The sequence below is a fragment of the Podarcis cretensis genome (genome assembly GCF_951804945.1).
Source record: "Podarcis cretensis genome assembly, chromosome: 14".
Lineage (NCBI taxonomy): Eukaryota > Metazoa > Chordata > Lepidosauria > Squamata > Lacertidae > Podarcis > Podarcis cretensis.
Window position 1 is genome coordinate 16,726,053 of NC_137183.1, and position 17,383 is coordinate 16,743,435.

The 17,383-nt window shown below is 45.8% G+C and overlaps 1 protein-coding gene across 1 annotated transcript; it reads right to left on the reverse strand.

Moving 5' to 3' along the window:
• Positions 1–9,050: 9,050 nt before the first annotated feature.
• LOC307203518 (UPF0235 protein C15orf40 homolog) lies at positions 9,051–16,050 on the reverse strand. The gene is made up of 4 exons (XM_079954426.1): positions 15,915–16,050; positions 13,565–13,691; positions 11,037–11,164; positions 9,051–9,541 (listed from the first exon to the last, which is right to left on the reverse strand). The coding sequence occupies exons 1-4, from the start codon at positions 16,026–16,028 to the stop codon at positions 9,449–9,451; spliced, it is 462 nt and encodes a 153-aa protein (XP_079810552.1). The 5' UTR covers positions 16,029–16,050; the 3' UTR covers positions 9,051–9,448.
• Between the last annotated feature and the right edge of the window lie 1,333 nt (positions 16,051–17,383).

Below are 17,383 nucleotides of genomic sequence, written 5' to 3' on the forward strand. Positions count from 1 at the left end.
GAAAATTATGTTGCGCCGTCCAGCTATCCTGCCTGATACTTAATAGTATAACACACAGACACAGTTCTATTTTGAGCCTTCTCCCTATTCGCCCACCACCTCCTTTCTCTTAAGTGCACCATTGCATTACTTCCCAGCAGGACAGAGACAGGTTCACTGAGCTCAGGCACAAAAGCGACAGTTTCCTAATGGATCTGCTCACTACCTCCTTTCGGTGCGGGATGGCAGCTTTAAATACAGGATTAATATTAAAACTCCCAGATAAATGCAAAAGCTCGGGCAGGGGACAGCTTAGCACTCTGCCACCCAGTGGCCGCTGCTTGAACGGCAGGCTCGTTCCAAAAGCAGCGCTGCACACTCTGGGGCCTTCTTGCGTACCCCGTGCTAAATAAATCAAATGCAAGCTCTGCAGCAAGAGGAGCTGAATTTTGCAACCTCAATGAATCACACAAAATCATGACGTTTGCAGGGGTACGCAAAATAAGAACACTATATTTTGTCATTCTTGGGGAGGCCCAAGAAGTTAGGCCAGCTCTAGATTTGAGGTAGGGGGACTGGTGAGGGAAGGTTCCCTTCTACATTGGAGATCCCCCTCCCCGGCTTACTTGCTGGTGGAAGATAGCAACAGCAGTGCTGCAATCTATGTATCTGTCCACTATTTTAATTATCCAAAGACACCTGACATAGCACCAGCCTGGTGCATTGCAGGGAATTTAAAAGTGTGTATGTGGGGGGGGGGGTACCCTTTTAACTTCCATGTGGGGCTCGCTGGGGCTCTAGTAACTTCCCAAAGATGCCAGCTGCCGACACCAAGCCTGCCCTGAAATCTCTCTTTCTGTCCCCCACGACACACGATGTTTTGCTGGAAAACTTTGTTTGGCAATCCGTTTGCCTCTCGGGTATCACAAGCCCTAGGCCCTGCAACTTTCAAGTTTGTTTTATAACCCCACCGGTTATAAAGGCTGCCTTTTAAAGATGTTGGCGACCATTGCCCGCTTTTTTTCTTTTCAGTTTTCCTATGAAAGCATGGCGACACTGCCTACGTGTTCAGGTTTGGGCCTAACAAGTTCAAAAGCTGACAACTACTCCAGGCGCTTTGGGGGCTGCCCTTGAGAGCTGCAGATGTGTCAGTGTGGTGATTCACCTCCTAATAAAGGTAAAAGGACCCTCGACCGTTAGGTCCAGTCAAGGACGACTCTGGGGTTGCGGAGCTCATCTCGCTTTACTGGCCGAGGGAGCTGGCATACAGCTTCCGGGTCATGTGGCCAGCATGACTAAGCTGCTTCTGGCAAAACCAGAGCAGCGCACGGAAACACCATTTACCTTCCCGCCGGAGTGGTACCTATTTATCTACTTGCACTTTGACGTGCTTTCGAACTGGTAGGTTGGCAGGGACTGAACAACAGGAGCTCACCCTGTCGTGGGAATTTGAACTGCCGACCTTCTGATCGGCAAGCCCAAGAGGCTCAGTGGTTTAGATCACAGTGCCACCTGCGTCCTTAAAGCACCTTCTGATAGGGCCACTCAAAAGATATTGCTGCTGCTTCCAGGCTCAGGTTCAAGGTGTCCTTTAACATTAAAGGTAAAGGGACCACTGACCATTAGGTGCAGTCGTGGTTGACTCTGGGGTTGCGGTGCTCATCTTGCTTTATTGGCCGAGGGAGCCGGCGTACAGCTTCCGGGTCATGTGGCCAGCATGACTAAGCCGCTTCTGGCGAACCAGAGCAGCGCACGGAAACGCCGTTTACCTTCCCGCCGGAGTGGTACCTACTTATCTACTTGCACTTGGACGTGCTTTCAAACTGCTAGATTGGCAGGAGCAGGGACTGAGCAACGGGAGCTCACCCTGTCACGGGGATTCGAACTGCCGACCTTCTGATCGGCAAGTCCTAAGCTCTGTGGTTTAACCCACAGCGCCACCCGCGTCCCGTCCTTTAACATTAGTTGATGATAATCTGCTGAAGCATCTGTCCAGCAACTGCAGCAGCTGGTTCTAATGGCTTGGGTCCAGCATTGTCTATGGACCATTTCGCAGGAGACATTATTGCTCCTATGTGGAGATGATCTCGAGGAAGACAGTGTATGATATATATTGTGTAAAGTACACTGTGAAAGTTTGGATGTCGGGAAGGTGCTATAACCCCCAAGAGCACTAAACTAGTTCCAAGCAGCCCAAGGAACATTTGCAGTGCTCCAATTTCACACTAAAGACTCATTACCTTCAACAGCAATTCTGCAAAGCGGAAACGTTAATAGGAAAGCCGCTCCATGCTGCAGTAAAGAGGCAGCCAGCAGAGTCCTTGGGGAAATTGTCTAGGCCAGAAAGTCTCCTATCACCGCCTGATTGCCATTTAGAACAGGAACACTTCCATAGTCTCAAGGACCATTCAATTCTCCAGACAACTATTTGGGAGGCAAGAGATTGTTGCTTTTCTCACGCACAAATGGACCACCTCTCAGATGAGCAGGCTCAATGCTAAGTTGGGTGCCATTCTAGCAGTATAGAGATTTACAATCCTGGAGCTCAAGCACAGAGAAAGAGCCGAGATGTTACATACAAAATTGAAGCAGGGGGAAAGAAAGAGTACCATCACGGGAGAATTTCCAACTTCTCGACTCCTTGCTTTTGAAGCCTTACAACAGGGTCGGGGAACCTGTGGCCCTCCATATGTTGTTGGCCTATGACTCTCCCCCTCCCCCATTGTTGGGCCTATTGACTGGGGCTGATCGGAGTAGGAGTCTGACAACATCTGGAGCACCAGAGGCTCCCCATCCCTGTCTTATTAAGAAGGCTGTTGCAAGAGACTGAGAATAGCATCACAGACTAAGCTGCTGCCCAAAGGGACAGTGGTCCTCCGAGGAAACCTCTGTTCAGACTGACTTGATTTGTTGCAGAAATGGCTGCAATGGCTTGATTCTAGAAGATCTGTAACCGAGGTGAAACTCTTTGAACGGCCTTGAAGGGAGATGTAATGTTGCTACCTTCATAGTATTGGGACACTGCTGGGTTTCTGGTATACTATAAGTGTTTGGATTTGATATCCCGTTTTATCACTACCCGAAGGAGTCTCAGAGTGGGTAACATTCTTCTTTCCCTTCCTCCCCCACAACAAACACTCTGTGAGGTGAGTGAGGCTGAGAGACTTCAGAGAAGTGTGACTAGCCCAAGGTCACCCAGCAGCTGCATGTGGAGGAGCGGGGAAGCGAACCCGGTTCACCAGATTACGAGTCTACCACTGGCTCCCTGTGGTGTAGTGATTACTCCCTGTAGTGTAGTGGTACCAGCAGCTCCTACTATTAAATTTGCTGTCACAGTGGAATCATTCTTGCAGTTCTTGATTTTCTGGTGCACTGTTGTTTTCATTTTTTGCATGTTTGACTCCAACTTATTCTCCAAGGAAGCTGAAGACGGCTCAGTGGTAGAGCACTTCTTTTGCATGACGAAAGTCTCAGATTCAAGCCCCAGCATCTACAGGTAGGGCTAGGATAGAACCCTGCCTGAGACCTTGGAGAGCTGCTGCCAGTCAGTGTAGACACTACTGAGTTGGATGAACCAAGGGTCTGGTTAGGTACAAGTCAGCTTCCCAAGTTCTTATTAAATAATAGCACAGCATGAAAGAAAGGAACCACACACTAGCCAATAAAACACAAACTGACAAATCCAGGAGTCATTAAAACAAACATTACCTACGCCAGCATAAAAGTTATTTCATGAGCCTAATAATAATAATTTATTTATTATCTGGCCAGGCCTCCCCTGCCACCCTGGGCAGCTTCCAACAGGATATTAAAAACACAATAAAACATCAAACATTAACAACTTCCCTAAACAGGGTTGCCTTCAGATATCCTATAAAAGTCAGATAGTTGTTTATTTCCTTGACATCTGGTGGGAGGGCGTTACACAGGGTGGGCGCCACTACCGAGAAGGCCCTCTGCCTGGTTCCCTGCAACTGCACTTCTTGCAGGGAAGGGATCTGCCGGAAGGCCCTCAGAGCTGGACCTCAGTGTCCAGGCTGAACGATGGGGGTGGAGATGCTCCTTCAGGTATACTGGGCTGAGGCCATATAAGCCTTTAAAGGTCAGCACCAATTGTGCTTGGAAATGTACTGGGAGCCTTAGTACAAATGCATGTGTCAAAGAGGTCAGGCATGGAATGCCCTGAGTAAGGAATTAACTCTTTAAAGTGCACTTACAAGTTAGGGAAAGGCATGTCTCAGCTACCCAATGAGGCAGTTGGCGAAACAGCTTATGTATCTCCCCCAACCAAGCTGCAGGCAGGCAAGCAAAGACTCCACCTGTGTGTAGCCTTCTGCTCCCCCTGCTTCAGTCCTCTTCGGGTCATGGGAGACAGCAGAGAAGGAGAGGTGGAAGCAAGAGGAGAAGGAAGAGGTTTGAAACCCCTTGACTCTTAACCAGCCCAACTTCTCTCTCTCTCCCTCCTCCACCTGTTCTTCACTCTCCAATCCTGCAACTTCTCCTGCCTCTGACTCTCATCTTCTGGCTGTTGCAGGCTACCCCAGTTCACTGCTCCCATCTTCCAAGCCAGCCTCCGACCCCTGCTTTCTCATGTGCATAAGCCTGCTCATATTCAGCTATATCAAGTTACAGTATAGGAAAACTGGTGCTATTAACAGTAATCCTTCTAGTTGGTTAATTGGTTCGGCAACCCATTCATCAGGATCCAGCCACCACTCCTCAGGGTCCAGCGAGTCCCTGACATTGTGTCTTGCCTGGGGGCCTGAGAAGACACAATGGTGTCCACCTTGCTTGGCGGAGGGTTCCACAGGATGGGTGCCTCAGCAGGAGAAAGTCCAGTTGATACTGGCTTTGTGTAAGGAGGGCCTCAGGTAATGAGTGGAGCATGCTGAGAGGACCACATGGAAGACCGCAGCCTTTGAGCTACCGTGGTCCCCATCCATTACTCCAGAAGTTGACTGTAGCCCATTAGCTGGCCCTTCCCTGTTTCAGAAGAGTGTTCTGCAAGTGCGGTGTTGACTTTTAGTTGTCCTTGGCTTTTAAATGGCCTCGCAGGAGTGATAACCTGATTTGAGAAGCAAGATGACTAGGCTAAAATGGAGCATCCTTATTAAGCAGAAATTAGCTGAATCAAATTGGCCGAACAAGCCCCATGTGCAAAGCAACTGTCGATGTCTCTCAGTCAGTAGCTGGCTCAGTAATGGGTTTCTAGAGCGAAAAGGAAGAGCTCCAGGTTATTAGGGACAGACTTGCACTTTCTTTGTTAATAATGAGAGAGGGAGAGGGAGAGAGAGGGAGAGAGAGAGAGAGAAGGCAGCCAAAGACTGCTTGACAATTCTCTTCTGGGGGAAAGGGGAAGTGCCTTCTAGTTGTTTCACTGCAATTTCGCTTCCAGCAGGATGTCATTTGGTGAGCAGCCGAGACCTGCGATGTACTCTAGATTCTGAGCTGTCAGATGCATTAGAAGCCCTGAGATGTGCACTTTGCAAAAGGGTAAATGCTAGCGGGGAGCTGCAAAACCCCAGCCCAGTTCTAAAAGTCAAGGCAAGCCGGCCTTCTGCTGACGGTGCAGGTGGCAAAAAGGGCCATTTCTGAATCTGCAGGTTGCCAAGAGACCCTTCAACAGACAGAATGCTTGCAGACTTACATTAGATGCATGAGTCTGGGTTTCAGGGAGAGACAAAACTTTTTCATGGAAATACAGCGGGGCTGTGTGTATGCAGCAGTGATTTGCACAGAATGCGGTGTGTGAAATGACATACAAAAACTCAGCTTGCTTTTTTGAAAATGCTAAAAGAAAAATCCATAAAACCCACTTCTTCTGGCTACAAAGAAATGGTGGGCATGGCTAACTGAAACTCCAGAAGGCAGGAAGCCAGCAGAAAAAGCTTTCCAGTGGGTGATGTAGCTCCTTGCTCCCAGTGGTGCAGTTAAGACAATTTTAGACTCTGCACTTAATGTTCTTACAAAGGGTGGTAATCCTCAGATGGTAATACAGTGGTACTTCGGGTTACAGACACTTCAGGTTACAGACGCTTCAAGTTACAGACTCTGCTAACCCAGAAATAGTACCTCGGGTTAAGAACTTTGCTTCAGGATGAGAACAGAAACCGTGCTCCGGCGGCGCAGCAGTAGCGGGAGGCCCCATTAGCTAAAGTGGTGCTTCAGGTTAAGAACAGTTTCAGGTTAAGAACGGACCCCCGGAACGAATTAAGTTCTTAACCCGAGGTACCACTGTATATGTTTCTTCACTTACCGGTACAACAAGCTGCTCCTGCTACATTTGGGGCCCTCCTGCCTATCTAGCTGAGTTCTAGACTTCTGCCCCAAAGCCTGGCCCTGGTGCATATGTCTTAGTCTTCATTGCCAACTGAAATGAAGCCTTTATTAGTGCGCCGAGAGCTCATTTTATGGCATACTGTGAAACGTGGGGTTTGCATTGGCAAACGTTGCAGGGGGGCATTTGCCAGTGTTTAGCACTATTTTCAAGTGAATTGGACGATGTCAGGTTTTGGGCAAAACTGTGACCCCGCGGGTTAGGGCGCCAAGGGCTCATTTTCACAGGGAACTGCAACTAAATGACTCCAGGTTTTTCCTTGCTTCCCAGTGCCAAAAGGGCTATTCTGGACTTACCAGTTTGCAACCTTTTGGAGCACAAATTGTTTGTAAGTGACTGTGCTCCTGGACAAGGGACCAAACAGCTAGTGTGAAAGTATGCAAACAGAACAGTGAATCTCGTGAAAAGACAAGTTTTTAAGATGCGGAACAGAGGAAGTGGAAATAAACCAAAGCTCAGCTGGTCAAGGCTGTTTTAAAGGCATCCAAAGAGGAACTAATAAGAATAAGGTGACATAATGAAGACAAAGTTCCTAGCTTACTACTTCCCAGTAAAATAGCAGCTGTGGGTTACTGAAAAGGATGTCAATTTCAACGGCTGATTAAGATGGATGAAGGAGAGCAAAAAAAAGGTGCAATGGGAGGTTTTGTGCAGGAAGGTGGAGAGGGATGCAAATGAAAGCAGCTGAAAGACTGATTCAGAGAGTATGAAGAGGGTAGCATTTGGGGGAATAAGTGAATCCTTTTAAGTAGGAAGGAACAGTGGTGCAGTCAATACAGGACTTTGGTCCAGGGTCTCAAATAAAAGAATGAGCAGGAGGCAGCAGGGACGGTTTAACTACATCTTGATATAAGTGATGGCATGGGCATTAATCATCTAAAGACCATTAAGTCCAAAGTCTAAAATTACTTAACTGCACCACTCAGCAAGAAGAAGAACATGAACACAGTCATTTAAGGTGAACTACAAAGTTAAAAGGGAAGCCTGCCTAAATAGTGCAAGAGGAAAAGTAAATTGGACAATCAAAACTCAGGCAATTAAATCAGCTAAAGCACAATCCTATGCACGCTTTCCTGGAAGTAAACCTCATCTAACACAGGCTGGGACTGACTTCTGAGGGAACTTACATAGCATTGCAGCAGACTTTCAGACAGCCTTAGCATGGAAAAACGATAAGTAATTCATATCAGAGTTATTGCTGCCACTGAGACACAGAGAATATGAGAAATAACATAAATGAATAAAACCAAGAGAGACTAATGAGGTGATGATCAAGCTGGGTTTTAGTTGAGACTGGAATACACTGATTGGTGGAAGATTTGAAAGCTGCTTTTTTCTCAGTTCAAGTCCCAGAAAGGCCAGTTGCTGCCATATCCCAGTTCCCACTGTCTCCAAGATCACAGGCAGCACTCCCCACCTGCTCACAGCATTTCCTCAAGGAAAGCCCCTTACTTTTCCAGTACAGGCCAAAGGAGTGAATATCCTCCAGCTTGATGGCCACACAGAAAGTCCCGTTGGCTTTACACTGCTATTTGACAAACCATGGAATCAGTGGTATAAGTGGGAGTCTCTGACAGACACAAATCATCGAGCTGACAGCGTGTCAGGCCTACTGTATTTTGAAATGAGCGCCTCAGTACCTAAGGCACCCTTGGCCATGTATGTACAAGGCAGGAAACCCAATATGATGCGAAAGCAAAGAACCAGAAAACCCAGTTTTGAAACATGCAGTCAGAAACCATTAATGCCAAAGGAGAGCTGGAAAGGCAGAACATAGCAAGATCAGAATTCACATTCTCTTATGAGATGTTTCTCCCTAGCTTGTGAATGGGGAACAGCAGGGGGAGAAAAGGTTCATACAGTTGTATCTTCACTGTAATAGGTACAGGTGGGAGACTGGCAATGGTTCCTCATATCCTCCTCAGATATGAAGTATCAATGCATATTTACCCACACCAAATGGCAGCAAGTATACTAATATACTACGGGAGAGAGATTCTTACTAACATGAGAACAAAATGGGTCTTCCAAATGTTTTTCAGGCACTGAGCTTGAAGGCAGATAATCATTTCTAAGGGAACTGCAAGTAGAATGGACAGAGGCATTGTTCCCCTTGGTGTAGCCATGCATTTCTTTTTCACCCACTGTGGTCTTTGGCTAAACAGTTTTTACAAATTATTAAACCATGACAACCTGCAAAACCTATTTTCTAGAGACGTTCTTGGGTTGAGTGCATACACCACAGGCAACAAAGTCCAACATTTTAACACTTCCAAAAACAGTAATCTGCTTCCAGGCAGATTATATAGAGTGCTATTTGGAGAACTTCCAGCAGGCTTGGCCCACATGCCAAGGTACCCAGGGGTATGCAGTACCGGCACTTACTGCAACAATTCATGGTGAGTACCGGCACCCCCCCAATATAAAAAAGAGAGCACTGCCTGATGTGCTCATTTGCCCACATCAGTTTGCAGAACTGCCACTTTTACAAGTGCCACATAATGCTTGTTCTGCATTTCCAAGTCACTGATCCTTCAGTTTGGTAGCACCTACTCTTCGGAACTCCCTGCCCATTGATGTTAGACAGGTGCCTTCACTGTGTTGATTTCAGCACCCGCTACACACTTTAGGTGAGTCTACCTACCCAGACATGTAATTTGAATATCATTTTTTTATGTGTATCTGCTTTAAAAACTGTTGGTTTTATTTATATTTTCATCAATGTTATGTCAGCTGGTTTTTAACATTTGTTTTTATTGGTGATTTTAATGAATAGTTGCTATAGTCCAATGTAAACCACTTAGGAGGTTTACATCAATTAAGCAGTATATAAATTCTGGCAATAAAATAATATCGATTAGACCACAATTTTCATCTTTTCCAATTAATGAAGTCTTGGAGTCCTGAGGCTCTCTCAAATAACATTAGCTTTTGTACCTTGTGTTCTGACATTAGTGTATCCACAACTTGTGTTCGCTCTTAAATTCATCTTTGCGGTTGTCTACGGATGCACGTTGAGCTTCTCTGCCACCTTTTAAAATGTGCTCTCCTGTGTATAGCCTTCTTTGTCCTTCACCTTCAGCAAAACGACCTGCTGAGACAACTTTGCTCATTTATTGCTTTGGAAATGGCTCAGCTGGCAGCTTCTTTTCTCAGCTTCTCTAAAACTTCATCGGGAGTCACTGGTGCCAAAATCTTCACTACTTTTTCTCGAGATTTGCCTCCCTGTTTTAATAAAAAAGCAAATAACTTTAAGATGATTTCACACATTAACACCTGCATATTTTGACAACGTTTCTACATGGGACTCCTGGTCATCTCCCATCCAGGTTTCTGACCAAGTTTCTGTGCCTGCTTAGCTACAGCAACGCTACAGCATCAGCTGCTATCAGGCACTCACTGGACTCCTTAAAGAGTTTGAAAAAGTTATGGACAATATTTAAAGGATCAATTAATGTGAATGACAATAACGAACAGAGAATTGGACTACAAACCCGGTCACTCCTGACCATTAGCCATGCTTGCTGGAGCTGATGGCAGAGAGAATTGTAGAGTTAGAAAGAGTCATGAGGGTCATCTAGTCAAACCCTCTGCTTTGCAGGAATATCAGATGGTCCATGACAGATGGTCGTCCAACCTTTGTTTAAAGGCCTCCAGTGAAGGAGAGTCCACCACCTTCTGAGGGAGTCCATTCTAGTGTCAAACAGCTCTTACTGTCAGAAAGTTCTTCCCGATGTTCAGTTGGAATCTCCCTTCTTCAGTGTTTGAAACTCCCATTGTTCCAGACGTGTTTTGTGACAGGGAATTTCATTAGCACGAGTGCTTTCTGAGCTCTGGGCACAGTACTGCGCCTAAGATTTCAGATTAAAACTGCAGAGTGGAAGGAAAGGAGGACCTTTTTCTGCCTCCCCACTTCCAGCTACTCTCAGAAGACCCTCTTAAGAATATTAGGGGGTGGGCAGGGGAAACTAAGGCCCAGGGGCCGGATCCGGCCCAATCGCCTTCTAAATCCGGCCCGCGGACGGTCCGGGAATCAGCGTGTTTTTACATGAGTAGAATGTGTCCTTTTATTTAAAATGCATCTCTGGGTTATTTGTGGGGCATAGGAATTCGTTCCCCCCCCCTTCAAAATATAGTCCGGCCCCCCACAAGGTCTGAGGGACAATGCTGAAAAAGTTTGCTGACCCCTGGACTAGACCATGTGAAAAATGAACATAATATTTCAGCTGCAGTTCATTCATTTTCAGCTTTGAATTCTTGTTATAAAAAAGCATGCCTAGACATTCCGTTGTTGCACCCATAACTTTGGTTTAAGGTGCCATTTAGCTCCTAGCTTTCATATATTAGTTTCTAACATTGCCTTTCTTGTAACTTGAAGCCATTGGTTTGTGTTCTACCCTCCGGAGCAGGAGAAAACAAGCTTGCTCCATCTTCCATGCGACAGCCCTTTAGATATTTGAAGATAGCTATCATATCTCCTCCTCTTCTACGTCCATCAACATCTCTTCCAAGGCCTGTGGTTAGACAGCCATTTCTAGTTCTTCAAGACAACCTTTTGCCGGAATTGGTCCCCTCCTACTTTTTATATCAGTTGGATTAAGAGCGTTCCCCCATGCTGGTAAAATGAAAGTTGGCAAAAGTGACCTACCACGGTTAATCAGCATGAATAAGTTTCAAGAGCCCCAAATATAACATATTAAAAAGAGAGAGAATGGAATACCTTCTCCAACACAACCTCGCTCTTCTTAACCTCAAGGACCTTAGAGAGGTAGCGACATAGCTCTGCATTGGCCTCCCCTTCGGATGGAGGAGCAGCAATGGCCACACCGACTGCATCTGTCGTCACATCTGCAAGGAGTATTTTAAGGCTTTTATTACTCAGATACTCATTAAGCTTTTTGTGACGTTCAAACCGTAAAACGCTTCTTTTGAAACTTTCATATACCAACAACATGAAACTCGCGGGTGAGGTCATCTGGTGATCTGGGGTGAACACACATTGTAAAGAACAAGTTGAAGTGCTAAATTGGTGTTGACTGAGATATTAAGATGAGCCCTGATGAATCAGGCCAAAGGCCCATCTGCTACAGTATCCTGTTCTCACTGTGTTCAAACAGCCAGGAAGCTGACATAAGTGTTCTCTCTACTTGTGTTCCCCAGCAACTGGCATTGACTACAGTTTATGGACTGGATAAGTGCTAATAAGCTTAAGGTTTTACCCAGATAAAACACTAGATGAGTGGAGTTCACCCTGTTTGAGGCCGAATTACACTCCCTGTGAAGAACGTTCCAGTTTTACCAGTTTAGGATGGTTCACTTGCTGTATCCCTATCTAAGCTGAAATAGGCTGACTTCAGTGATCCATGCTCTGGCAGCTTCAAGGTTAGACTACTGCAATGCATTCTACATGGGGCTGTCCTCTGAAGATAAGTATTCTTTAAGTATTCTTTAAAGGAAAATAAGTATTCTTTAAAGGGAGCGCTGAGCAGAGCCTGTATGCATCCCAGGCTCTGCCCAGAACTCCCTTTCACGAGCCGCGTGGAGCATCTGTGCAGTGCTTGCAGGCTTTTCCCCGAGGAGGGAGAAGGGCAGCCCATCACTGCATTCGCTCCATAAGACGCACAGACATTTCCCCTTACTTTTTAGGAGGGAAAAAGTGCGTCTTATAGAGCGAAAAATACAGTAATCTGGAACCCGAAGTTACTTCAGAACAGACCTCCTAAATGACTAACTGGGACTGATGATATTATAGTGGAGATTTGTCTACTGCACTGGAACTTGGTCAATTTACAGACCCAATTCAAAGTACTAGTTTTGACCTTTGAAGTCCTTTACAGCTTGAATCTGGGGTATCTACCCATAAACTGAAGGCATCATCAGAGGTTCTTCTCAGGGTACCCCACTATGTGAAGTGTGTTGGCTACTAGGAGGAAAACCTATTCAGCAACGGCACCCCATCTTTGAGATGCCTTTGCCAAAGAGGTTAGCCTAGCATCAACTTTAATCCCATTTGGCACCAGGCACAAACATTTTCATTCCCCCAAGCTTTTAAACCATCCTGATTCATTTTGTTTTATCCTAGTTTATGTACAAACCTTTGGTGCTGTTTTATGGATGTGTTGTTTTCATTAGCTTCACATACGTTATCATACAAAAATAATTGAGAATTTTTATTGTGCTTTTCTGCCCCCTTTAACACATGTAACAGCTCTAAGACAGCTCACCCTCCCACTCCTTCTTTTCCAATACAGTGGTGCCCCGCAAGACGAATGCCTCGCAAGACGGAAAACCCACTAGACGAAAGGGTTTTCCGTTTTGGAGGTGCTTTGCAAAACGAATTTCCTATGGGCTTGCTTTGCAAGACGAAAATGTATTGCGAGTTCCTGAGGGTTTTTTTCCCTTCCCCCCCCCTTTTTCTAAGCCGCTAAGCTGCTTATCAGCTGATCCCCTAAGCCGCTTAACAGCTGATCCGCTAAGCCGCTTAACAGCTGATCTGCTAAGCCGCTTATCAGCTGATCCGCTAAGCCGCTTATCAGCTGATCCGCTAAGCCGCTTAACAGCTGATCCGCTAAGCCGCTTAACAGCTGATCCGCTAAGCCGCTTATCAGCTAATCCGCTGAGTCGCTTAACACCTGATCCGCTAAGCCCCTAAGCCGCTAATAGCGCTAATCCGCTGATCCGCTAAGCTGCTTATCAGCTGATCTGCTAAGCCGCTTATCAGCTGATCCGCTAAGCCGCTTAACAGCTGATCTGCTAAGCCGCTTATCAGCTGATTCGCTAAGCCGCTTATCAGCTGATCCGCTAAGCCGCTTAACAGCTGATCCGCTAAGCCGCTTAACAGCTGATCCGCTGATCCGCTAAGCCACTTATCAGCTGATCCGCTAAGCCGCTTATCAGCTGATCCGCTAAGCCGCTTATCAGCTGATCCGCTGAGTTGCTTAACAGCTGATCCGCTAAGCCCCTAAGCCGCTAATAGCGCTAATCCGCTAATCCGCTAATGGGCTTGCTTCGCAAGACGAAAAAACCGCAAGACGAAGAGACTCGCGGAACGGATTCTTTTCGTCTTGCGAGGCACCACTGTAAATGGAACCTCGGATGAGTTGCTGAGTACTGGCTGCTGGGAGGGCCTTTTGCATCCAGTCCACATCTAAGTTTTAGGAGTCCAGGAACCAACCCAGGATTTGCACAAAGAAAATTTCCCATAACAAGGAATTAAAAAAACATTATCCCCTCCAACTTCCAACATACCTGTTACAGCATTTTGTTTGGAGCCAGGTTTGGCATGGACAGAGATGGTAACGGAGCCACTTTTATCTGTTGCCACAGGGCCTGAAGGAACCGAAGACTTTGCTATATCCTTACTCTGTGCTTTTCCCTTAAAACAGAACAGAGAAACACGATGAGCCAGAGAGTGCAGGCAGGGGAAGCAAAGTTGAAAAAGCCTCGTTTTACTTTGCTTTTAATGTAAATATTTTATTGTATAGGTTTTGTTAATTTTTACTGCATTTTATTGCACAATAAATATTTAAACAGGCTGTATCATTGTGATTTGAATTGTATAATGTCGTTTAAAAAATAAAACATTGCTATAACATATGCTGCCTTGCAAAGTCTGCCTTGAAAGGCAGCTTAAGCATATCAGAAACAACTACGATATTAAGACTGCTGAATCAAATGGCTTGCAAAAAGTTTCAAAGGCATTCACTCATCTCTGCCAAATGTATCTCCTCCCAGAAGTTCACAAAGACAAGGAGGGCAGGTTTAAAGAAAATACCGCCGTATTTTTCGCTCTATAACACGCACCTGACCATAACACGCACATCGTTTTTAGAGGAGGAAAACAAGGGAAAAAACATTCTGAATGAAACAGTGGATGTATCATTTTTGTGCTTCATGCTGTGGCCACAGACATGTGATCTGATGGTGAATTTGGGCTGACCCAATGCAAAAATCCTGAGAATCCCTGTGGATCCATGCTTTGTAACCACGTTTTTGCACCATTGCAACCCCAGGCAACAGTGGGTGCGTGATTTTGGGGGGGCAGGCTGTAGCCATGGACATGCTATGTGCTCTGATGGTGAATTTGGGCTGACCCAATGCAAAGATCCTGAGGATCCATGTTTTGTAACCACGTTTTTGCACCATTGCAGCCCCAGGCAACAGTGGGTGCGTGATTTTTGGGGGGGCAGGCTGTAGCCATGGACATGCTATGTGCTCTGATGGTGAATTTGGGCTGACCCAATGCAAAGATCCTGAGGATCCATGTGGGGGAATGGTGTACACTTGAAAACGTTGGCAGCATTAAGATAAATTCAACAATGTAAACAAGTTTTGATGAATGTAATAATGGAATACTGAATGGTTTAGTTTATGTAAAATATGCAGGGATTTATGGTATGCAAAATGAACCATGTAAAGAGAAGAAGGGAAGTCATTGACATTTTAAGGTTGTTTAAATGAATATTCTAAATTGCAAAGCAGAAAATTTAATAAAAATTATACGCACACATACACACACAAAAAGAATTTTTGAGTTTTGGAGCTTTTTTAATACGTTTTCAGCACAATTTAACCCCTGTTGCAGGTTTTCCAGGACATTTGTTGTTCTGTGAACTGCCCTGAGATCTCTGGGTCTAGGGTGGGGTATGTACATATATTATTATTATTATTAATATATATATATTATTTATAGGGACGTGGGTGGCGCTGTGGGCTAAACCACAGAGCCTAGGGCTTGCTGATCAGAAGGTTGACAGTTTGAATCTCTGTGACAGGGTGAGCTCCTGTTGCTCTGTCCCTGCTCCTGCCAACCTAGCAGTTCAAAAGCACGAAGTGCAAGTAGATAAATAGGTACCGCTCCAGCAGGAAGGTAAACAGCGTTTCTGTGTGCTGCTCTGGTTCGCCAGAAGCAGCTTAGTCATGCTGGCCACATGACCCGGAAGATGTACACCGGCTCCCTCGGCCAATAAAGCGAGATGAGCGCCGCAACCCCAGAGTCGGCCACGACTGGGACCTAATGGTGAGGGGTCCCTTTTCCTATATTATTTATATATACAGTGGTACCTCGGGTTACATATGCTTCAAGTTACATATGCTTCAGGTTAAGAACTTTGCTTCAGGATAAGAACAGAAATCGGACTCTGGCGGCGCGGCGGCAGCAGGAGGCTCCATTAGCTAGAGTGGTGCTTCAAGTTAAGAACAGTTTCAGGTTAAGAACGGACCTCTGGAATGAATTAAGTACTTAACCCGAGGTACCACTGTATGTTGATTTGTCCGGTTTCCGAAAAATAATTCAGGACTCCATTTTCAGAGGCGAACTGCAGGACATATCCTGGGAAACCAGGACGTATGGCAGCCCTATCTAAGGCGAGGGTTGCACTAAGCCCTGGGAGGCCACGAAGCTCACTGCCCCGTCCCTGCCTCGCTCTCTGCCTAGCCTACCTCACAGGGTTGTTGTGAGGCTTGGGCTGAGGAAGGGAGAGACCCTCGTGCGCCCCCTGGAGGGACACGACGTCTTTTCCATTTCAACCTTCGGACTCTCAGGGCGGCTAGTCTGGGAGCTCGGAGCCTCCGCCCTCTCCGCCGCCCCCCGACCGACCTTTTTAGGCATGGCGCCGCCTCCGCCTCCGTATCCCCTCAGCCCACCGGCCGCAGCAGCCCAGGGAAGGTTCCGCGAACCCCGACGGGAAGCGAGAAGGGCCAACCCAGCCATCCCCGCACATCACTTCCGGCAACAGAGCAGCCCGTTCTCCTCGTAGAGCTAAGAAGAAGAAAAAGGCTAGAGTGATAATCAGGCCTTTCAACGGCGGGTTTCTTCGCGCTCTCCATGTGCTGCAGCTGCCCAGATAGAGACAACGACGGAGACTGTTCAGACTTTGGGAGGCGCTGATTGGCCGAGTGAAAAGGAGGGCATTTCGTGCTGAGGCAGAAATGGGCATTCCACCCCCTTCCTCTTATGAAATCGTACAGCTGGAAGCGTCCCGGGGTCATCTAGTCCAACCCTTCAGGGTAAAAGTCCTTTACACGTGGTAGGTGCCCAGGTGTGGAAAGAGGACACAGTACCAATATATAAGTATTACGAAATAATAACAATTTATAAATTTATATAGAAATGTATGGGAGCATCTTATATTGCATTTTTTGTATGCATATATATGTATGTATGTATATGTATGTATATATATATATATATATATATATATATCACACACATATCTTTGTTGTTCTTTTTTCTCCCCCTCACTTTTCCTCCCCCCCCTATCGCTTCATTTCTTTTAATTTAAAATACCTCAATAAAAAATAAATAAATAAATACCAACAAAGGAAGAATGGCAGATGAAACTAATAGAATGTGTAGAAATGGTAAGGTGTGAGAGATTGGAAATGTTTTGTAGATCTTTGGGGGGGGGGAGAGAGAATTGCAAGCGTATTAAAAAGTTAACAGTAATGAAGTAACTTCAGCAGTAGCAATCATTGAGATATAAAAATGAGGAAATGAAAAGATAGGGATTCATTAGAATATGTAGTGGAAAAGAAAATAATGACGTGAACCATGGAAAGTGGGGGGGGGGAGTCAAAACTAAATGTGCGTTTGGCACTTGGATTATTATCTATTGTTTTAATTGTAAAAATGAAAATGATAATTTTTAAAAAGTCCTTTATGCAAATATCAGTGTTTCATGCCATCTTCCAGAATGTGATCTAAACACCTTCTTCCAATAATGTCTCTGCCACTGTAGATTTATTCTCTCCCCCCCAAAAAAAAAACCCCCAGTCCTTTGCTGCTTAAACACCAGTTCCTTCAAGAAGAGGCCCTAGTTTGCTCATCCTGCGCTTGGCATCAGTGCAGTAGCTAGTGGAGCTCACAGCAGTTTACACCTACCCTCTCCCCGCCATGCTGCACTGTTAAACCTGGGCTTTCTTTCTCCAGACTTGCAAATCAAGTCTGGCAGACAGCTTTAGCATAAGCCCCAGTTTGGGCAATACTTAAGCCAGGGCAGTCCAACTTTTCAAAGCAAGTGGGCTGCAAGAGGACCTCCAAACAGTGGGGCCACACACTGCCTTGTT

What these genes read in the sequence shown, in the direction of transcription:
- LOC307203518 (XM_079954426.1), bottom strand. Translation starts at nt 16,028, where the DNA reads ATGGCTGGGTTGGCCCTTCTCGCTTCCCGTCGGGGTTCGCGGAACCTT. An exon ending in CAAACAAAATGCTGTAACAG is followed by an intron (nt 11,165 to 13,564) that starts GTATGTTGGAAG and finishes TACTCCTTGCAG; the next exon opens with ATGTGACGACAGATGCAGTC. An exon ending in GCGAGGTTGTGTTGGAGAAG is followed by an intron (nt 9,542 to 11,036) that starts GTATTCCATTCT and finishes TTATTAAAACAG; the next exon opens with GGAGGCAAATCTCGAGAAAA.